The sequence below is a fragment of the Pimephales promelas genome, chromosome 2 (genome assembly GCF_988280905.1).
Source record: "Pimephales promelas chromosome 2, fPimPro1.hap1.1, whole genome shotgun sequence".
In the NCBI taxonomy this organism is placed as follows: Eukaryota; Metazoa; Chordata; class Actinopteri; order Cypriniformes; family Leuciscidae; genus Pimephales; species Pimephales promelas.
Window position 1 is genome coordinate 24726198 of NC_142770.1, and position 20734 is coordinate 24746931.

The following is a 20734-nucleotide window of genomic DNA, read 5'->3' on the forward strand; positions in this document are numbered from 1 at the left end:
CAATCAATCAATCAATCAATCAATGAATCAATGAATCAATGAATCAATGAATCAATCAATCAATCAACCAGCCAACCAATCAATCAGTCAATCAGTCAATCAGTGAGTGAAACAATCAATCAATCAATCAGCCAACCAGCCAATCAATCAATCAATCAGTGAGTCAATCAATCAATCAATCAACCAATCAATTAATCAGTCAATCAGAGAGTCAACCAATCAGTCAATCAAACAATCAATAAATCAATCAATCAATCAATCAATCAACTAGCCAACCAACCAACTAATCAATCAGTCAATCAGTCAATCAGTGAGTCAAACAATCAATCAGTCAATCAGTCAGTCAATGAATCAGTCAATCAGTCAATCAATCAATCAACAAGCCAACCAATCAATCTATCAATCAGTTAATCAGTCAGTCAATCAGTCAATCAATCAGTCAGTCAATCAATCAGTCAACCAATCAATCAACTAGCCAATCAATCAATCAGTCAGTCAATCAGTCAGTAAATCAATCAGTCAGTCAATCAGTCAATCAATCAATCAATCAATCAACCAGCCAATCAATCAATCAATCAACCAGCCAATCAATCAGTCAGTCAATCAATCAATCAGTCAGTCAGTTAATCAATAAAATCAGCCAACCAATCAATCAGTCAATCAGTCAGTCAACCAATCAATCAGTCAGTCAGTCAATCAATCAGTAAATCAGTCAGTCAGTCAGTCAATCAATCAATCAACCAGCCAATCAATCAATCAATCAATCAATCACTCAGTCAGTCAGTCAGTCAGTCAGTTAATCATTCAGTCAATCCATCAATCAGTCAATCAGTCAGTCAGTCAGTCAGTCAATCAATCAATCAACCCGTCAACAAATAAATCAGTCGACCAACCAATCAATCATTCAATCAATTCAATAAATTTAGGGTTAGGGATGTTCTCAGACTGCTTGAAATGCTGTGGCAGAATTAGAAATGATAGTGAAAAGGACACTTGCAGCATGCGCAATCCGTCCATTCCCCGCAGCATCCCTCCTCGTATGGACACCAGGTGGTTGGCGGTCAGGTGAAGTTCAACCACGGAAGACGCACCGTCAAAAGCTCCATCCTCAATCTCAGTGATTTTATTGTTGCTAAGGTTTCTGTGAGAGAAATGCACAGAAAACTAGTTCACTGTCCAGTTCAATTAAGTATTTTGGCATTGCTTAATCACATTACGTAGTACATAAATGTCAATCTCACATTTTCTTGAGATGTGTGAGGGGCCGAAAGAGTCCTGTTGCCTCCAGGATAGAGAGGTCATTGTTATTGAGACGTCTGGCAGAAAGAAAATGAAATAAACGTAGAGTTGGCATGTTGCTAAGCTAACAATGCACAATGCTAACAATGCGATTCTATAATACTACAGGCAGCACACTATTTCTTTATCAATCATTTTTGATACTGAAACAAGAATTATCATTTCTGTTGCTTCATCTGCAATCTTGGATGGATTTTTTTTCACTGAGCTTGTCGCAATGCATTCTGGGACAAACATTTTCACACTGGAGAAATGAAGGTATCACAGCACAATTATACAGTCTACCTTAAACAGTCTTCGTATCAGGAGCAAGTCAAAAACATGTTGTAATTGTTCTGTTTATTTGTTCAGAGTTTCTCTTACAGTTCAGTTGTAGAGAGTGGAAGGTGTTCTGGGAACTTGGTTAGGCGTAAATTTGAGCAGTCCACCACAGTAGCTTCACAGCGGCATTTGGGTGGACAGACAGGCTTGCTGTTGCAGTCCTTATTCAAACGTGTGTCCTCTGCGCCTGAGACAAATATAAAGATGCTTTCAGAGAAACCCCATTCATCACAGGAAAGTATAAATGGGCCATTTTGGTCTAAAGGAGATACAGAAACAATTTACCTGGGATGTGGTACTGTTCCTTGGCTGCTATGGCAACACATGCAAGAAAACAGAAGATACAGCTGCTATGAAAAACATTCAGACAGCACAGATCTAGATTTGAGACCTAAAGCTGGACAATTAAAGAGATAGTTCACCCAAATTGAAATTTAGCCCATGATTCAATCTGAAAGAAGAAAGTTATATAAACCTAGGATGACTTGAGGGTGACTAAAGCAAGGGCTAATTTTCATTTTTGGGTGAACTATCCCATTAATTGTCTATTGTTATTAATTGTTAATCTAATAACGCATTGGCACCTAGTCGATCGTTCTCTGAGATTTGTTTTTATGATAATCGAATGTAAAGAGTTTTATCTCTAAAAACTGTTCAGCTTATAACGCTAGTATATGGGGCATAGAGTAATGAAAATAATAATCGCTAGTTAAAACCACAAACAAGGCTCAAAATAGCCCCACACTAATAAGTAACATAATGAGGGTCCATACATCTAAAACGAAGCATTGAGAACTTTGTAAGTGTACAGATCGTTTAATAAGAAGATACTTTATAAAGACAGTCTCGACAAGTCAAATCATGAACGCCGTTCAAACCGTTCAGAAGTTCGCAGAAATTATTTTACTTGGCACGTCGTTCGTGGTTCGACTTGTCGAGACTGTTTTACAAATATTCACGAAGTGGACTGTCTTTATAATGGTGCGTTCACACCGGACGTGAATAGCGCGTCAGGCGTGAATGATTTCAAAGCAAAGACGCGTTACACTCGTAAAAAATTCCTGCGGTGCGGAAGACGCGAACACGCCTCATTCGTGCGTCAAGTTCGCGTGAATGCCGCGAATTGACCATCTGGCGTGTTAAGCGTGAATGATTTAGTTAATGCTATTTGTGCATTCACGCATTTGACGCGAATTCGCATCTGCCGCCCGAGTTGAAAATCATAAATTTGGTGTCAATTCGCGCCGCCGTTAACCAATCAGGAGCCTGCTGCTTGCTCACATGGTGAAGTATCTGGATGCTTCATTAAATTATTTTGTAATATGACTAAATGCATGGTGGGATTATGCACAACAAAGCAAATATTTTATCACTTTATTTCTATATATGAGACATGTTCGTGTTGTATTGAATGTTATTCATTCCATATCTAGATTATATGAATATATATATATATATATACACATGTAATATATGTACGCGTAAATTTCGCTTCAAACTTTTGTTTTTACGAATTAACACAAAGTGGTCAAGCGTCAAACTAGACGCGTTAGGCGCGAATTTGACGCGCTATTCGCGTTCGGTGTGAACGCAGTATAAAATATCTTCTTATTAAACGGTCTGTACACTTACAAAGTTCTCAATGTTTTGTTTTGCATGTATGGAGCCTCATTATGTTACTGAGTTAGCGTTGGGCTATTTTGAGCCTTGTTAGTGGTTTTAGCTAGCGATTTATTTTTACTTATTATATGCCCCCATTACTAGCATTATACGCTAAACAGTTTTTAGAGATAAAACTCTTTACATTCGATTATCATGAAAACAAATCTCAGAGAACGGTCGACTAGGTACCAATATGTTATTAGACCAAATGTTCATTTTGCGACGGAGTTCTCCTTTAAGTATGTTTGGATGTTTGAAGTCCTGTCATTTTTAAAGAAATCCAACTTTACTGATTAAAAAACGTGTGATGTTTCGACCACCGATGACCATCTTTTCCAAATTTACATGAATTTTTGATTTTTGGTTCCACTTCTTTTGTTGGTAAAGCATGTCTTTTTTTTATTGTCTACAGTATAAGTAAAAATTCACCCAATTGATATGTTCAAAAACATTACAAAACACCAGTATTGTGTGTTTCAGCACATTTTGGAGTTCACTTCACCCCTTTGGAGATCCTGAGCTTCACCTATACCAATCCGTGTGTTGTTCGGAGACGTAAGTACTACACAATTACCTGAAAAATTACCCAAATATTGTGCACAAGCTTCCCACTTAAAGGTTATGTGCATAATTTAAAATCAATAAAATAAATGTTCGCAATTATAAATGAATGTAAATGTACAAAATACTGTATAAATAATGGTGCGTTTGTGTATTCTACCTGAACAGCGGAACTTCTTGCTCTTGATCTGACTGATGCGTTTGTTGGCGAGCCGTCGAGGACTGGAGCATCGTGCGCCGCTGGTCTCAATCGGATTGGACCGCAAAAAGTCGGCCAGCCACTTTAAACCACAGTCGCAGACGAACGGGTTCTGAGCTAAGTGACTGAAAAGAAAGCGAACAATAAAACCTCTTGAATATACAGCATGTGCCTATTTCAAAGTTCATTATATAACGTCTCTTACAGAGTCTGGATGGATTTCAGAGGAGTAAATGTGCCTTTGGCTAGAGTCTGGATCTTATTGTCGTACAGGGACAAAAGAGATAAGTTCTCAAGGTCCTGGAAGACGTTGACACGAACGCAGTGGATTTTATTGGCATTTAACAGTCTGGAAGCAAGAAAGAAAGAAAAACAGACACCTAAAACATTACAATGACAATCTGGATGAAGGTGTTTCAGTGCGCTGCCTTATTCACGGGCCATTAAGCAGCGCCGTTATGACGTTATTTTTCATGTGGGTGGTAATTTTGCATTGACATAAGCATCAGAGGTGATCTACATCATGCTTTTCAGTACTTACAGTAACTCTAATGCACTCAATCCGTCAAAAACTCCCCGAGGCAAATCTGTAATCTTATTTCCATAAAGAACCCTGCGAGGCAAAACAAGTACATTGGTGCTGATGGTGTCATTTTGAAAACAGATGCAAGGATATATATACATTTAAATCATACCACAAACACAAAAAGGGCCTGCACAAAGCCCTATTGGGTTAAACAAGATTTGCCCATTGTCTGATTTTTATGCCTGTGTGAAATTTGCTGCAAAAAGTCTCAAAGATTGACTTCCTCCTTCAATATAAGCAACTTCAGATCCATGACTGAATCATTCCAATGTATTGAATCTTTTTAATGAATCATCTGAACTGGTTCACAAAACCACAGTGATTCAATTCGCAAATTAGACTGAATCCGTTTAAGCGGTTCTCAAGTCATAAATATGAACAACGTATGGTGTATGACATCAAGTACTATGAAAGCGTTTCGAAAGCACACTTTGATGTCAGACACCGATTGGTCTGTGCAGCGCCGCTTCAAGTCGAACACACCTAAAGACTTATAGAATCAAATTTTTTGGACAGGTATGACTTGTAATGAGCTGGATTAACAACTCACGAGTCCTTGGACCAAGAACCGATTTGTGAATGAATCGTTCAGACTGAGTTTGTAAACCAGGTGAACTGATTCACTGAAAAAAATATGACTCAGTAGAACAGTTCATTCATGAATTGTACGTTTCTGAATGAATGTGGTTCACAAAACCAATCTGAACGATTAATTCACAAAGAAAAACAAACAAACAAATCATCATAATGAGTCAGATTAACAACTCACCAATTCTTTGAAACGGTTCAATCAGACTGAGTTGTGAACCAGTTCAAATGACTAATTGAAAAGGTCTGGACATTAAGGAGTTGGACATTAAATACTTAATCAATGTTAACAATCTGTGCCTTATTTTAGATTTTACTTCCTGCAATATAAATAATATCCGATTTATGAATGAATCATTCTAATGTATCAAATCTTTTTACTGAATGAACTGCTAAATCATTTTTTGAACCGTTCACTGAAATGAACTGTTCGGAAGAGCTGATTAGAAGAAACGAATCAGACTGGATCTAGATGACTAAACGCAAGTCTACGAGATTTTCAGCCAGTTTTCATCCCTTAGCGTCACATAGAACGCTATATGACAAAACAGCGCTATACTACGCTATACATGGCACCCTTTATCGTTAATATAACACGCGAAACCAAGGCGTCATAAATCCTTTAGCGTAATATGAGACTACCCTACCCTACCCCACACCTAAACCTATCCATCACAGCTCGTGTTATATTAACGACAACGGGTGACGTGTGTATAGTATAGCGCCGTTTTGTCATATAGAGAATACGTTGGAGATTTTATTGCCCGATTTATTAAAGTTAGTTAAAGTTAAGTTGATTTCTTAGAAAAGTCACACAGAACATGGCAGTACAGTACATCAAGAACCTGTCTTCCACTGAGCTGAATTACATGCATCCTCCTCACTCAGTCGAATCATATAAAGCATATATGCTGGAGGCTAGACAAACATTCATATAATTACACAAACCACACACTCTCTACATCAGACCCCTGGTGAGATGTTCCCCAAACACGCTTACACATAGGGCTCTTCGTGCAGCATGATGCATAATTCAATAGAACTAATAAGCTTGCACACATGAACATGTTGGAAATATACATAGCAGTCATGTGCAGATTAAATGATTATATATACATGAGTGAGGTGTAATGCACACCCCACGAAGGCTGTTTTTTACAAATTTGAATAAATGGATATGTAAATCTCAAAATGATCATGTAAACACCACTGAGCCAATTAATTAAGCAAATAAAAATGTGCATTTAGGATCATAATTTAAATTTTCATGTGTGAAGTGTAGCGTAGGATACAGGATAATGCACTTTATTACTTTGCAGAACATTGTTTTTTTCGTCATTTTAATTATTAATACATGAAATGATTTATTCATATTGGTGTTGCTGCCGGTGTATGAAGGCTTTCCAATCCTTAAAAAAATGTGGCTGAAAATGAAATTTCCTGCTTTGGAAAAAAAAAAGAAAGATTTGGTCCAAACGGTGTTGCCACTCTAGTGTGAATCTCCTCTTGTAAGTCAGTGTTGTGTAATCACACATTACCAATAATGTTCACATCAACGTTTTTGTTGCAGAATTGTATTGTACAGTATGATGTCTATGGGCTTTATGAGCCTCATTTCATGTCCCTCAATTTTCTGGTTCTTTCTGTTAAAAGCATACCACTTTTCGAGTTTTTTGGATCATTTTCTTGCAAGGTCTATTTCTAGCTCTGCTTACGCTTTCTAAAAGACAGTTTGATATATCAATCCCAACACAGTCTCATGAAAGTGCGTATCTACTGTACACTCTTAAAAAAGGGTTCCTCTGGGTTCTATATAGAACCCTGGGGTTCCATACTTTGCCAATAGAACCTTTTACCAAAAAAAAATGGTTTTATATAGAACTATTTTGGAGTTCCATATATGAAGCAGGGAATGGAACCATTTCTGGTTCTAAATAGAACCATTTCTTCTAAGAGTGTATATGATACGCAGTTTTCGTGTGCATATGATACACACTTTATGGCGTGTAATGCGCACGAAATCCCCACCCCCTCCCCCCTAAACCTACCCAAGGGGTTTTCAGTGCGTAGCATATGCACACAAAAAACATTTTTGCCGTATAAATGGCACAAGAAATGGCGTTCGTTGTATACACTCTAAAAAAAAATGCAAATTTGGGTCAAATATGGACAAACCCAAACGTTGGGTTAAAAATGTAATTTAAACATTTAACCCAATGGCTGAGTTTGTCCATATATGACCCAAAGATGGGTTAAAACAACCCAGCATTTTTTAGAATAAATCCACATGTTATTCAAACATGTGGATTAAAATATAGTGAAACACCTAGACTGCTAAAACTATTCATTATAATATAATATAATATAATATAATATAATATAATATAATATAATATAATATAATACACAGCTACTAGGGCCAAAATTGATCATTTCTGTCTTTTTCTCATTTAACTGGAGAAAGATATTCATCCAGAATTGTAGGTCTTTTAGACATTCAAAAGTGATTTAACAGACATACTGTATCAACAACAGACTTTAGAAGCAAATATATCTGGGTATCATCAGCACACACACAAAAAGATTAAAGATTAAACCAAGAGGAAGCACATATAATGAAAATAACACTTGCCCCAAAATAGAGCCTTGGGGTACCCCACAGATAATAGAAGCAACTGATAATGAGAGGATTCTATTTTTAACAGAAAAGGTTCTATTTTACAGACGAATCAACGTAGGGAAGCTTTCTCTGCAGTTTATAACTACACTTGGTCCGACAGTATCCATGAGCTTGACAAACACTTTAAAGGAGTAGTTCACTTTTAAAAAAAACTTTTGCTTATAATTTACTCACCCCCATGTCATCCAAGATGTCCATGTCATTCTTTCTTCAGTCAAAAAGAAATTAATTTTTTTGATGAAAACATTCCAGGATTTTTCTCCATATAATGGACTTCAATGGGAACCAAACGGTTCAAGGTCCAAAAGACAGTTTCAGTGCAAACTGCAAACTGTTCAAGGGGCTTTAAACATTTTCAGACGATGAATAAGGCTCTTATCAAGCGAAACGATTGCTCATTAAAATGAGAACGAACCTTTTTTTCGTGTCATTTGATTTATTCAATAAACCAAATGAAAGAGTTGACTCAGGAAATGATTCGTTCATTTTGATGAACGAGTTCAAACAGGAGAGTCACGAACGTGCATCACAGAACAGAGCAAGGCGAGCATTTGAGCTTTTAAAACTTAAACTGTTTTTTTTTTTTTTTTAAATGAGCGATCAATTAATCAGTTAAGCGATCGTTTCGCTTGATAAGACCCTTATTAATTGTCCGGTGTCGTTTAAAGGCCTTTGAACAGTTTGCAGTTTGCACTGAAAGTGTCTTTTGGACCTTGAACCGTTTGGTTACCAATGAGGTCCATTATATGGAGAAAAATCCTGGAATGTTTTCATCAAAAACCTTAATTTTTTTTCGACTGAAGAAAGAAAGACATGGATATCTTGGATGACATGGGGGTGAGTAAATTGTCAGCAAAAGTTTTTTTTTTTTTTTTAAAGTGAACTACTCCTTTAAGGGGAAGCACATCACTATACTAGGAAGGTGAAGTCTAATCCTATTTACATTTAAAATCATTCAAATCAGAATAAGAGTTTATCAACTCATAAAATATTATATATTTTAAAAATTGTATTGTTTAACAGGATTTTCATCCCTCTATTGTCAGGCATGTAAACACATAAAACAGACACAATAAAAAAGTGACAGAATCAAAAAATTTACACTTACAGCGAGTTGAGTGAGCGCAGGCCTTGAAACGCATCGGGGGCTATTTCAGATATTTGGTTATTACTCAAATCACTGTGGAGTAAAAGACAGAATTATGAAACATACGAAATGTAATGGCTGTTATTAAAGGGGGAAACAAACCTCTGTTTCATAAAATCCTAAAGGAATTGAAACCATTATTCAATCACATGTGGAAAAAACTGCACAGACAGTGATTCTTGTAAATGACTGAACTGTAATAAAGCTTGTTTGTGTTAAATCTTATTCTGTAGTTAGTTTCTATCGCTGATCACTCACATTCTGCGCAGTCTCTTGTAGGAGGCAAACGCTCCTGGAGGAACAGACTTTATACCGTTCTGCTCTAATCGTCTGAAAGAGAGAAAAGCAGAGAACTGGTCAAGTGGATGCAGAGGCTTTACAGTTTAGCACTGTTACAACAAGTGTCCTCATGGTTTCCTTATTAGTCATTATGAAAATGTATGAGTTTGTAATAGTGTATTTAATTACATGAAAAAATGTAATTCAAATATCATTTTATAAAACAAATTGTTCTGGCTCTAAAATCTGAAGCGGTATTTTCATTTAATTTAATTGCAATTAACTTAAGTGTCAAAAACATCACATTACTGCCATAATAAGTACTCTTTTTAAAAGTACGCTGGATTTTTTTGTAACTATAATTATTTAGTGAGCATTGCTTAATAAAAGTAAAAAGCCACTTGAGGCATAATGGATTTTACCATTAATTAAGTAACATTTTCTGAACTTTTCTTCACTTGCCCTTTAACCTTGGGAAAACTGGCACAGCCTCTCATTAATCTCAATCAATGCATCCTACACATTCTTATCCGCCCCTGACAGAAATATAATTTAAACCCAACAGGCTTTATCTCTATCCTTAAGAAACATCTTAAATGTTTGTAGTAAATAAAACACTTACATCTCAGTCATACTTTCAGGCATGTTGGCTGGAATCGCCGTGAGACCTTTTCCTCTACAATCCACAATATTGTTACTGCAAGTGCACATTGGGGGACAGGATCCAGATGCAAGGCCACAGGGCTGAGGACTGGAATCAAAAATACCTCAGGAAAAGAAGGAAACATTATATATATTAGTCTTAAACACACAATTGATCAGTTTAATGTTTGCTTGATATCAGTCTGGGAGTTTCATCAATTTGGGGAACTTTTGGTGTGTTTTTTTATGTACTTTCATGTTTCTAAACCAAAAAGGGGGTAACACTTTACAATAAGCGTCAGTGATGCGCGGGTCAATATAAACAAACCGCAACCGACCGACATTTTCAACTACCCGCCCGCAACTCGGACCGCAAAAAAAGTAAAAAAAAATATTGTACCCGACCCACTTCCTGACCGCATTTTTTAAAAGTAGTAAATGCTCATCGGAGCGTTATTGGGCCATAGACGTGTAACAACACAGCATCGCAAGAAGACGTAGGCCTGGCCTACACATAACAAAGGCAAAGCCAGTAACTTTGGTCATCATATTTCATGATTATTTCAGCAAATGTCTCCCACACTTTTACTCTTTCTATTTGTGTATTTGCGGAGCTTCCACTCCCCAGTCTTCACCTTTTCTCTTGCCGCCTCCATCTCTGCAGACTGTAGTGATCATAGACATGGCCGGTTCGTGAACGAATCGTTCTTTTGAACCGGTTCTTTTTAGTGAACCGGTCGAACCTACACTAAATCGAACTGAATCGTTCGAAAAAGTTCGCATCTTGCGTCAGTGCTGCTCCACAAGTTAGTTACTTACTTTCAGACATGCCTGACAGTCGCCTCCGAATCGAAATAAATCAATATCCTGAATTCTATTTTACTCCAGTAACTCCAACAGTTCACTGAACCGAGACATGTTGGTGCCACTGTTGAGAGAAGTGATGAGCACGAGCAGCTGATACTGCGCATAGATACTGCGTACTACCGAACGCACAGGGACAGCGGTTCTCGAATAGAACCGAGAACTGTTTAGACTGAGGTTGTGCGTTATCTTCTTGCCAGTTGTTCAGCCAATAATGTGTAGGGCTGTATATTTCATCAAAAATTGTGTCTAGTACTAATACAAATGTTTAATTGGCATCTTTTTTCAAACGACCCGACCGACCGCGACCCGAATATCATTAAAAACATTTTTGGATGACGTAACTGCGGGTAACCGCGGGTGACCGCAGGCACCCGCTCATTGATAAGCGTCCATTGTATAGTACATTAACTAGCTTTAACTAACAATAAATGTACATTATTAATATTTGTTAAAATTAGTTAATAAAATACAACTTTTCATTGTTCATGTTAGCTCAGATACAACTTTTATTTTGAATTATATAAATGTTGAAATGAACATTAACTAATACTAGCTATTTGTTAACTATTTTCCATTGTTATTTACCAAACTAATACTAACGTTAACAAATGAAACATTCATTGTAAAGTGTTATTAAGTAGCCAGCCATTTGTTAGTATAAAATTGACAGCATTTTATTTATAAAAAATACACAAAATTACATAATTTTTGGTAAACTTCTTGCATATATATATATATATATATATATATATATATATATATATATACAATTACAGCATTATTAGAAATAATTAAACACTTGAAAATAATTTCCTGGAGCAAAATTGATGGTTGTGGAAATTACACCACAAAATTACATAACAGTTTTGGTGAAATTCTTACATAAAATTGCAGTCTGATCAGAAATATGCACAATAAAAAAATATTCAAGAGTAAACAAGTAACACTAACACTTATAAAATAAAAACTAACAAAAGTGAAAATAATAGCAAAAGTGATGGTTGTTGTGAAAATGATGCCACATGTTAGGGACAGTCATAATTTGAGTAAAATCAAAATGTATAGTTTTCACATAATACGTATTGAAATGGTTTATGATTGTTTAGCTCTTTGTTAAGATTATAGTAGTAAAAATTGAATAATATACATAATCTAACATTGAAAGTTTGAGGTTGGAACAACAATTCCCAAAATTTATTCAGAAAGTAACAAAAAAAGCAAACAGTTATGATAAAACATCTCCAAGACTGTAAAAAAGTTGCTGCCTTATATTTTTAAGAACAACTTAAATTGCAATAACCTGACTTTATTTATTTTTCATATATATATATATATATATATATATATATATATATATATGAAGAGTTCAGATGCAAAAGCCTCTAAATGCCATTTGAAATTTTCTTCTAAAATGACCATTTTTATCAAGCTTGTATAATTAAGTTCAGTAATTTCACTTAAATGACAATTAATAAGAGTAATCTTTATTGCCATTTAAGTGAAATTACTGAACTTAAATATACAAGGTTGATAAAAATTATCATTTTAGAAGAAAATTTCAAATGGCACTTATAGGCTTTTGCAACTGAACTCTTCATACACATACACACACATATATTAACTTTTGGATATTGATACAATGTCCAAAAGTAAAAAGAAAAAAAAAGAAAAAATTCTTTTATAACCTCTTAACTGTCAGCCCCCCCCCCCTTTTTTTTTGAATAGACATGGAAATGCTCATTTCAATCTTAAATGGTTGTAATTCAAGAATGCTTTGGAATATAGACTTAAGATTGGTCTCGTTTTAAAGAAGACATTTGGCAGATTGTTCTCGAAGTGAAATAAATTAGGAAAGTGAAACAGAAAAAAAGTTATAGAAGTTTGAGTTTATAGAAATGTACAATGTAAAAAAATTAATTATTCATATTTTATATAAAATATATATTTTCAAAACCTGGGCTACTCTAAAACTGCAGAAAAATCAAAGCCAAAAATCTGAACAAGTTGTGTTTCAAATTTTAGGTTGATATCTCAAAAAATGAGCTTTCAGTGAGATTTAGTTTGGGCGCAGTACCAAACTTTTTCACTAGGGCACAACCAGACTCCATTACTGCCCATATAAGGGCGTCTCCATTTCCATATGTGTTTTGAGTGATCTGAACCATTATTTTCACAAATTTCACACAATTTATGAAGTAGAAATCCTATTCAGAAGTAGTATGGGTAGTTTGGCAGATTTTGATATGAATTCAACCTCTAGGAATCACATACAAAGCACACGCATGCGCGTTATAGCTTATTGCCATAACACAAATGGTGAATCTATTTTTTTTCGTAATATTTAAAACATTTTCAGACCTTTTTTTCTAAAATAATTGAATGGATGCAATCTTTTGAACTCTTGGCATGAAATCAAACTGAGGTTTCTAACTTTTTTTCATGATTTTTCATGTTCATTGCTATTTCAAAATAAAGGTCTAAACACGCTTTATGAGTATGAAAATATTATTGTAGCAAATTGATAAATTACGGCCCGTGTGTAAATTATTTTGAAAATCAGTCACCAAGTATGGAAACTAGAGATTGTAAGCTTTCAAATGATGTATAGTTTGTCAATATTACTTAAGGTCTTTTCTAAGATATTATTGTTTTAAAAATATAATGGCAAGTGTGACGGTGACAGTTAACTGGATAATTTAGTTAATAATTAAACTTAAGTATAATTAAGTTGAATTTTAAATTTATAATTAAATATATAAATATTAAATTAATAAAAGTTTTCAGTTTTGAAAATGTTTTAATAAAAACTAACCCCTAGATTAGAAGGTAAATGTTGCATGAACAGCTGATAAAAGGAGTCCAGATTTACCAGAGCACGTGAAGTCCTTCTTCTGCAGTTCAGCCAGGTTGAGTCCGTGAAGGTTGGGTGGTGAACTGCACTGTGTGTAAAGTCCCAGCGCTGGCCTCTGTCTTAGCCACTGAGACAACCACGACAAGTGACAGTCACACCGCAGACTGTTCGAATGCAGCCGGCTGAGGAAACGGTTGATAACGGCTGAATCAGTGATATAGTCTGAACATCATTATTATGCAAGCATCACTATTATAACTACCAATACTTTGGTTAATTAATTTAAACTTCTATGTGAGAAAATAAAAAGGTCTGGACTCACAAGGTGCGTAACTTGGGCATGTGGTTGAAGCTGGAAATGGGGATGGTGCTGATATTGTTGTTGTTCAGTGTGCTATGGAGGAGAACCAAAGAAAAACAGGTGATACATGATCCAAACACAATGTATGTATACTTTACAAACAGTGAACTGCATTAACTCATTTACTTTCTCTACAACACAAAGGTCAGTACATACAGGACCTCCAGGACTCTCATGGCCCGAAACGCTCCATCCTCAATGCAGCTGATGTGGTTCTTATCCAGCTGTCTGAGAGCAACACAGGGGCACACAAAACATTTGATGAGTTAAAGGTCAAAATTAAATAATCTTATTGGGAAAATCAAAAGAAGCATGTGTAGATAATTAAAGTTGTTTGCACTGTAACTCACAAGTTCTTAATGTCGGTGGCTCCTCTAAATGCTCTTCTTGGTATCATCTGGATGAAATTCTCACTGAAGTCCCTAATTAAAAGAGTTTGTGAAATATAGAGTTAAAGTAATTTATTCATGCAAAATACAACTGAATTGCAAGTTTGTTAGAAAACATTACTAACAACAACAACAAAACAGCATAAGCAAGATTCAACTTTTACTGCTTTTTCATAGACTTGAAACTAAATAACATTAACTATGTTTCAGTTTCATATCAGCTGTCTCAGATTTTCCTTACACGGACCCTAAAAAATATAGACAAATATGACATCCAGAAAGTGTATGGCACTACTGTGATGATTGCGGCTGAAGAAGCAGGATCCAAATGCAGCACAACTTTATTAAATATGTCCAGTCTAGACTCAGACTAGGAAACGGAACAGAACAACCAACATCACACTAAGAAAAAAACCAACACACAAAAGTTCAGGTGGGTGGGGAAGTGGAGGCGACCTTGGTGGAGGGAAGGAGGGCCAGGCCTGTGCAGTGGAGCTCAGGCTCGGCATGGCTGATGTAGAGCTCAGGCTCGGCAGGACTGACGTAAAGCTCAGGCTTATATAAGTCTATAAGCCAGTCCTTATGCTCCACCGAATTTCCCACTGTCATGGTGGGCATGACGTGGGAACAATATCGGCAGGATGAGATTCTTGGCTCTCGACGAGTCCCGCAATGAGGGATGATCCACAAACCCATAAGGTGTGGTCAATGAACTCTACAAATGAGAGGTGTAGGTCTCCCAACAGCAGCATCTGAGTAAGTAGATCGTCCATCCGACTCCAGAATAGCTGTTTGAGAGATTCTTCATCCCAGTTTGCATCTTGAAAAAGGTTGAGATACACCTCCACATAGTCTTCTAGTGACCGGCCATTTTGTGAAACACAGTCTTCGTAGTCCATTTTGTGGGTGAGTTCTTCTGTGATGATTGTGGCTGAAGAAGCAGGAGGAAGCAGGATCCAAATGCAGCACATCTTTATTAAATAAACTCCAGACTAGACTCAGACTAGGGAACGGAACAGAACCACCAACATCACACTAAGACATAAAGATGAACTCACAAAGACAGGGCTGAAACACAGGGCTTGAATACCAGTGAAACGAGCTAGACAAAATAACAAGGGGGCATGGTTAATCAGAAACACATTGGATAACTTAATACACAAGACAGGAACTGTCTTCACATACTATCGAAATTATCATATATATGAGTTCCTTTATTTTCATTATCTATTCCTTGATATCATATGTCAGATAAATCTTGGCAAATCTGAGCACAGTTTGAGACTTTCTTGAGATGTAACAGCTGTTTCGTTATGACTTTTAACTATAAAAATAAAGCCTCTATAAATCCTCTCTAGCTGAGAAATGAAGTGAGCATGACACAATCTCACTGCTGTGGATTTGAAATGGTTTTGAAAATTATGTATATTTCAAATCTAGTCATGCTCACTGCTGTTCTGCAGACTAAGGAAATTGGCATTTAATAAAAGAACATCTGGATTCCTAAATGTCATTTCATCTGTTTTCTATCAATGTGAAAGCCATCAGTGACCTTTTCCTAATGCATATGAATTTTGCTGCAATCGCAAACTGTTGTTAAGTTCCCCGCAATTGGTTCAAGCTACAATCATCATTTGATGAAAGCCTTGCATGGTCCTTCAGGACGAACAAAGCCTTCTGCACATTAAAGCTCATTTTCTTAGTTTAAAGATTAAAATGCAGTAAAAAGCTAAAAGCTAACAGAAGACGCTGAGCATTAGCTGTATTATTAGCGCTGTTTGGTAAAGCACTATTTCCAATAGAGGTCAGGCCACTTAACAACAACAAACCAGACACACAATCAGAAATCTGTAATGGAGTGTAAAATTCAGTGTGAAGGAACTAGAAATGGCATATATAAGAGCATATATATTTACTCTTTCCCTGCCATTGATGGAATTTGCGTCTTTCCATGTTTTCACTGTTTTACGGTGAGGGGCGCAATTACACAACTTATGAAAGAGTACAGAATCAAAACACTTAAAAGAGTTAAACTTTAAGGAGATTCTAATCAATATAGCAGAATATGTTAACTTGAATATCATGCAAATAGTACTAAAGAGTCAGGTTTTTATTCATAATAAAGTATAAGAATAAACACAAAAAAGGTCTAATTCTGAAATTAATGTGGATCTAGAAAGGTGTGTGTGTCCAATTTCTTGTATTTTTCAGTGCAAATATGGTCAAAGAGTTATTTTTTCACCAGACATTACAGAAATCACTCATTTAAGCAGTCTTTTATCATTTTTCTCATCATGTAGTTACTATTATTCATTTTAAAAGGCAGTTTTTACCATTAATCCTGGAATGTATATATGGGTCAAATGTATTATTATTTAAAGCATTACACTTCATTGCACTGGTAATTAAATTTTCTCCATTTCCATTAATATAATATGTTGTATATGTAGTACTGTAATGTAAATATCATGATTGTGTTAATATAATATACATACAATAAAATATTCATAAAAATTTTATTTTACACATTAAATATTTGTCATTTATTATAAAATAAATAAAGGTTTATTATCAAAAAGTGCACCTAATTAAATTTGGTCATATTTGACCCACAAATGCACTTTATGGTACGTCAGTTGTATATGCGTTCCAGGGTTAATTAAACTCATTTGTTATTGTCACTCATGTTAATGTAAGCAATGTTTTATACACCAAAGAGCAACCAATTTCATTGACCTGTGAAGGCTGTCCACTGGTTACAGGTCCACTCAGAGAAACATTTGAGAAAAAAGACCCCAGTAAGAGACCAAAGTAAGAGATAGCGGTATAAAAGAATACATTCCTTAGGAGATTCAGGAATGAAGCTGCTTTGCATTCTCACTGTATGTTTCAATTGCAACCTATCAAACCTTCCCATGAGTTAAATTAGTGTTCAACTGAGTTATGCTAATGTTTGCTAAATGTTGTTTCAATAGTCTCGAGGAACTCATCTGATTTAAAAAAAAACATGCTAAATGTGCTAATCTTAATCGAAATCACTTAATATGTGGTATAATGTTGATTACCACAAATGTTGATTTCCACTCATTTTCTTTTTAAAAGCTAGAATCTGACACTTAGAATGGAAATGAATGATGCCAATCTGTTAAAATAAAAAAAACCTCACAGTTTAAAGCTACACTGTGTGATTTTTACCCCCATCTAGCGGTGAAAAGGTATACGACCATCCAGTGAATATTAGTTTCTGTTCCTCTCAATTCCGATTTCGTTTTAACTCCTACGGTGGCCAATGTAGTCCAAGATTAACATGGCTTCCAGTTCGACCTCGTCCATGAGTGTTAACTCAAACGTAAACTTGAAAGGCGAAGCTTGAATTAATGGGTATGTCCCTCTTTGGCTAATGTACTTTCAAGATGGAGGGGCAACATGGCGACCGACATTAGAATCCCTTACCCGTATGTATTTTCAATGGCATATTATACACTCACGAGAATACTTTATTACTTGAACGAAGTAAATATAACATTGATGAGCACATATATTTTTGAACGAACTAAGTGTTTTTAGCTAAGAATAAACTAAAAGAGTTACACAGTGTAGCTTTAAATAAGTAGCGAAACCAAAAAAGCGCAGATGGGAGTGGAAAGTTCAACGCGTGATCTAAAGTAATCTTTAGTAAATCCTGAAAGCAGTTTTTTAATGCCAAAAGAAGGTTTGCGTTAGAGAAAGCTTTTAGTAGTTGTTGTCGTTTGCGCTTAACTTCTATTGAACCCTGAATATGCACAGAAATCAAATGCAATAAGGCAGCAAAAGTATCATGACAATGCAATACAGCTTTCCATTATTTATGTAACACGGCCAATTCTGTATCACATCAGAGGGATTCAAACATATTCCGACACTCATTCCCATCCTTGAAAAATGAAGAAAAATCAGCAAAAAACCTCTGGGAAGAATAACCTCTCAGTGGGGTTTCCTGGTAACCGCCTTTAATCAAAGATGTTTACCAAGGATGTTCAGTTTGCGGTTTAAACCTGGCTAACATCCAGAAGTGAAGGCAAACATTACGGATAGTAAGACTGCTCAACCTCGGCAAATATTACACTCCAGATCTTTTGTTTGAAAGCCCTTGACAGAAGGTAAGACGACGAAGACAATAGAGGCCTGAGAGGGAAAGATGAGCAACAAATTGTGGGATCTAAGAGACTGCGACTAGCCACACTGGTTTTCTTTTGTTAGTCCTCGTCTTTCTTACACTTGTCTTTCTGTGTCTGACACACAGTTTACTTAGGGATATTAAATGTTAGCAAAGGCAAAACTCATTCATCGGAGCTCAAAGACAGCGAAGAAACAGTAAACAGAGAGAAAATGTCTTCACATTAGAATGAATTTGTACCCATCATTGCATCTTTAATTGTTACATATTTTGTATGTGAAATTAAACATTTCTTATTGTTTAAAAAAAAAATTTTGTTAGCTTATGTTTCGTAATAGCATACTGTTAAGTGATATTCAAAATACAAGAGCATTTTAGGAACATCGATCAAACTGAAACCTGCTTCACATTACAACCTTGGGTGTGCATTAATTTTCAATAATTCAATAGACCGTCATAAATAATTCCTCAAGTCACCATTGCGCTACAACTAGGCAAATGTCTAACTTAAGCACATCTGGTGTGACCAGCCAGTGAACTGCAAGAAGTCGTTCATTGAGCCCTTATTGCTTAATTTTTCAAGAAAATGTCTGTGAAATGGCCACGTTTATTGCCCATTTTGTAACAATGTAGAAAAATCATTCAACGTAATGACTCTGAAATTGATAGCAAGCAACACAGATCTTTGTCTGCTGTGACGCGCAAACCGCCTCTTTGATAATGTCAAGCTAATATAACATTCACTGCTAGCACTACAAAACACTACATCCAACACTTAGAGAAACACTATATGCATTTAAAAATCCCCTAACGAGCTTATTATAGATTGCTATTAGCATGTTGCTAAGCTAGATTGTTATTAGCATGTTGCTAAGCTAACAATGAGATACTCTAATAAACAGCTTAATTTTTCAAGACAATGTCTGTGAAATGGCCACATTTATTGGCCATTTTGTAACAATGTAGAAAAATCATTCAATTTAATGACTCCTTCAAGACAAACAAAAGTGATAGCGAGCAACACAGATCTTTGTCTGCTGCGACGCGCAAACCACCTCTTTGATAATGTGACGCTAATATAAGATTCAATGCTAGCACTACAAAACACTACATCCAACACTTAGAGAAACACTATGTGCATTTAAATATCCTCTAATGGGCTTGTTATAGATTGTTATTAGAATGTTGCTAAGCTAGATTGTTATTAGCATGTTGCTAAGCTAACAATGAGATACTCTAATTAACAGCTTAATTTTTCAAGAAAATGTCTGTCAAATGGCTACGTTTATTGGCCATTTTGTAACAATGCAGAAAATTCATTGAACATAATGACTCCTTCAAGACCAACAAAATTGATAGCGAGCAACACAGATCTTTGTCTGCAGTAACGCACAAACCGCCTCTTTTATAATGTCACGCTAATATAACATTCACTGCTAGCACTACAAAACACTACATCCAACACTTAGAGAAACACTATATGCATTTAAATATCCCCTAACAAGCTTATTATAGATTGTTATTAGCATGTTGCTAAGCTAACAATGAGATACTCTAATAAACAGCATTATAAACACAAAGCACTTAAATCTCAAACTCTTATTTACAAATGATGTGATATTGGCTAAAACAAAATATCAATTCCCTCAATTTTCAAAGAAGTGCACTTAATTGTATTGAATCCGCACCCGTACTTTACTACATATTAGCAGTACATAAAAAAAGATAATATAACAGTAATAAAAATAGTATATAATATAATAGAAATAAAAGGCCACTTAAGTGTACTTAAAGAGAGTCCACTTTGGTGACACATTTTGTAGTGCACTTATTACGCTTATAAATATATATATATATGTTATATATATTAGAGTTGAGCCGGATACTCGGCTGAAACGAGTATCCGGTACGGATAAAGCACTTTTGTCGAGTACGAATATTATACGAGTAATACGAGTCAACATCTGTGCTCGGATAAAAAAAAAAAAAATGTTACTAAAAAAAGTTATGTTGAGATTAAGGCTGAGCGATATATCAATATAAAGAATATATATATTTTTAAATGTGATATGTAATTAAACCATATTGCATATCGATATAGGCTATTCAGGTTTGCGCTGTGATCCTTGCTCCAAGCAAGCTGCTG

General features: G+C 35.5%; 1 protein-coding gene across 4 annotated transcripts in view; it reads right to left on the bottom strand.

The window, feature by feature from the left end:
* Window positions 1–20734, bottom strand: part of slit1b (slit homolog 1b (Drosophila)) — a 56625-nt gene that overhangs the window by 24388 nt on the left and 11503 nt on the right. For 3 of the 4 annotated variants that reach the window (XM_089118111.1, XM_089118120.1, XM_089118103.1), the window contains 14 exons: window positions 14394–14465; window positions 14200–14271; window positions 14005–14076; window positions 13701–13864; window positions 9945–10089; window positions 9302–9373; window positions 9005–9076; window positions 4584–4655; window positions 4248–4391; window positions 4004–4167; window positions 1906–1932; window positions 1663–1807; window positions 1242–1316; window positions 998–1141 (listed from right to left, as the gene is read on the bottom strand). In XM_089118111.1, the coding sequence (XP_088974237.1) occupies window positions 998–1141; window positions 1242–1316; window positions 1663–1807; window positions 1906–1932; window positions 4004–4167; window positions 4248–4391; window positions 4584–4655; window positions 9005–9076; window positions 9302–9373; window positions 9945–10089; window positions 13701–13864; window positions 14005–14076; window positions 14200–14271; window positions 14394–14465 (1440 nt within the window). The remainder of the gene's footprint in view (window positions 1–997; window positions 1142–1241; window positions 1317–1662; window positions 1808–1905; window positions 1933–4003; window positions 4168–4247; window positions 4392–4583; window positions 4656–9004; window positions 9077–9301; window positions 9374–9944; window positions 10090–13700; window positions 13865–14004; window positions 14077–14199; window positions 14272–14393; window positions 14466–20734) is intronic. The other variant, XM_089118129.1, reaches the window with a different exon arrangement.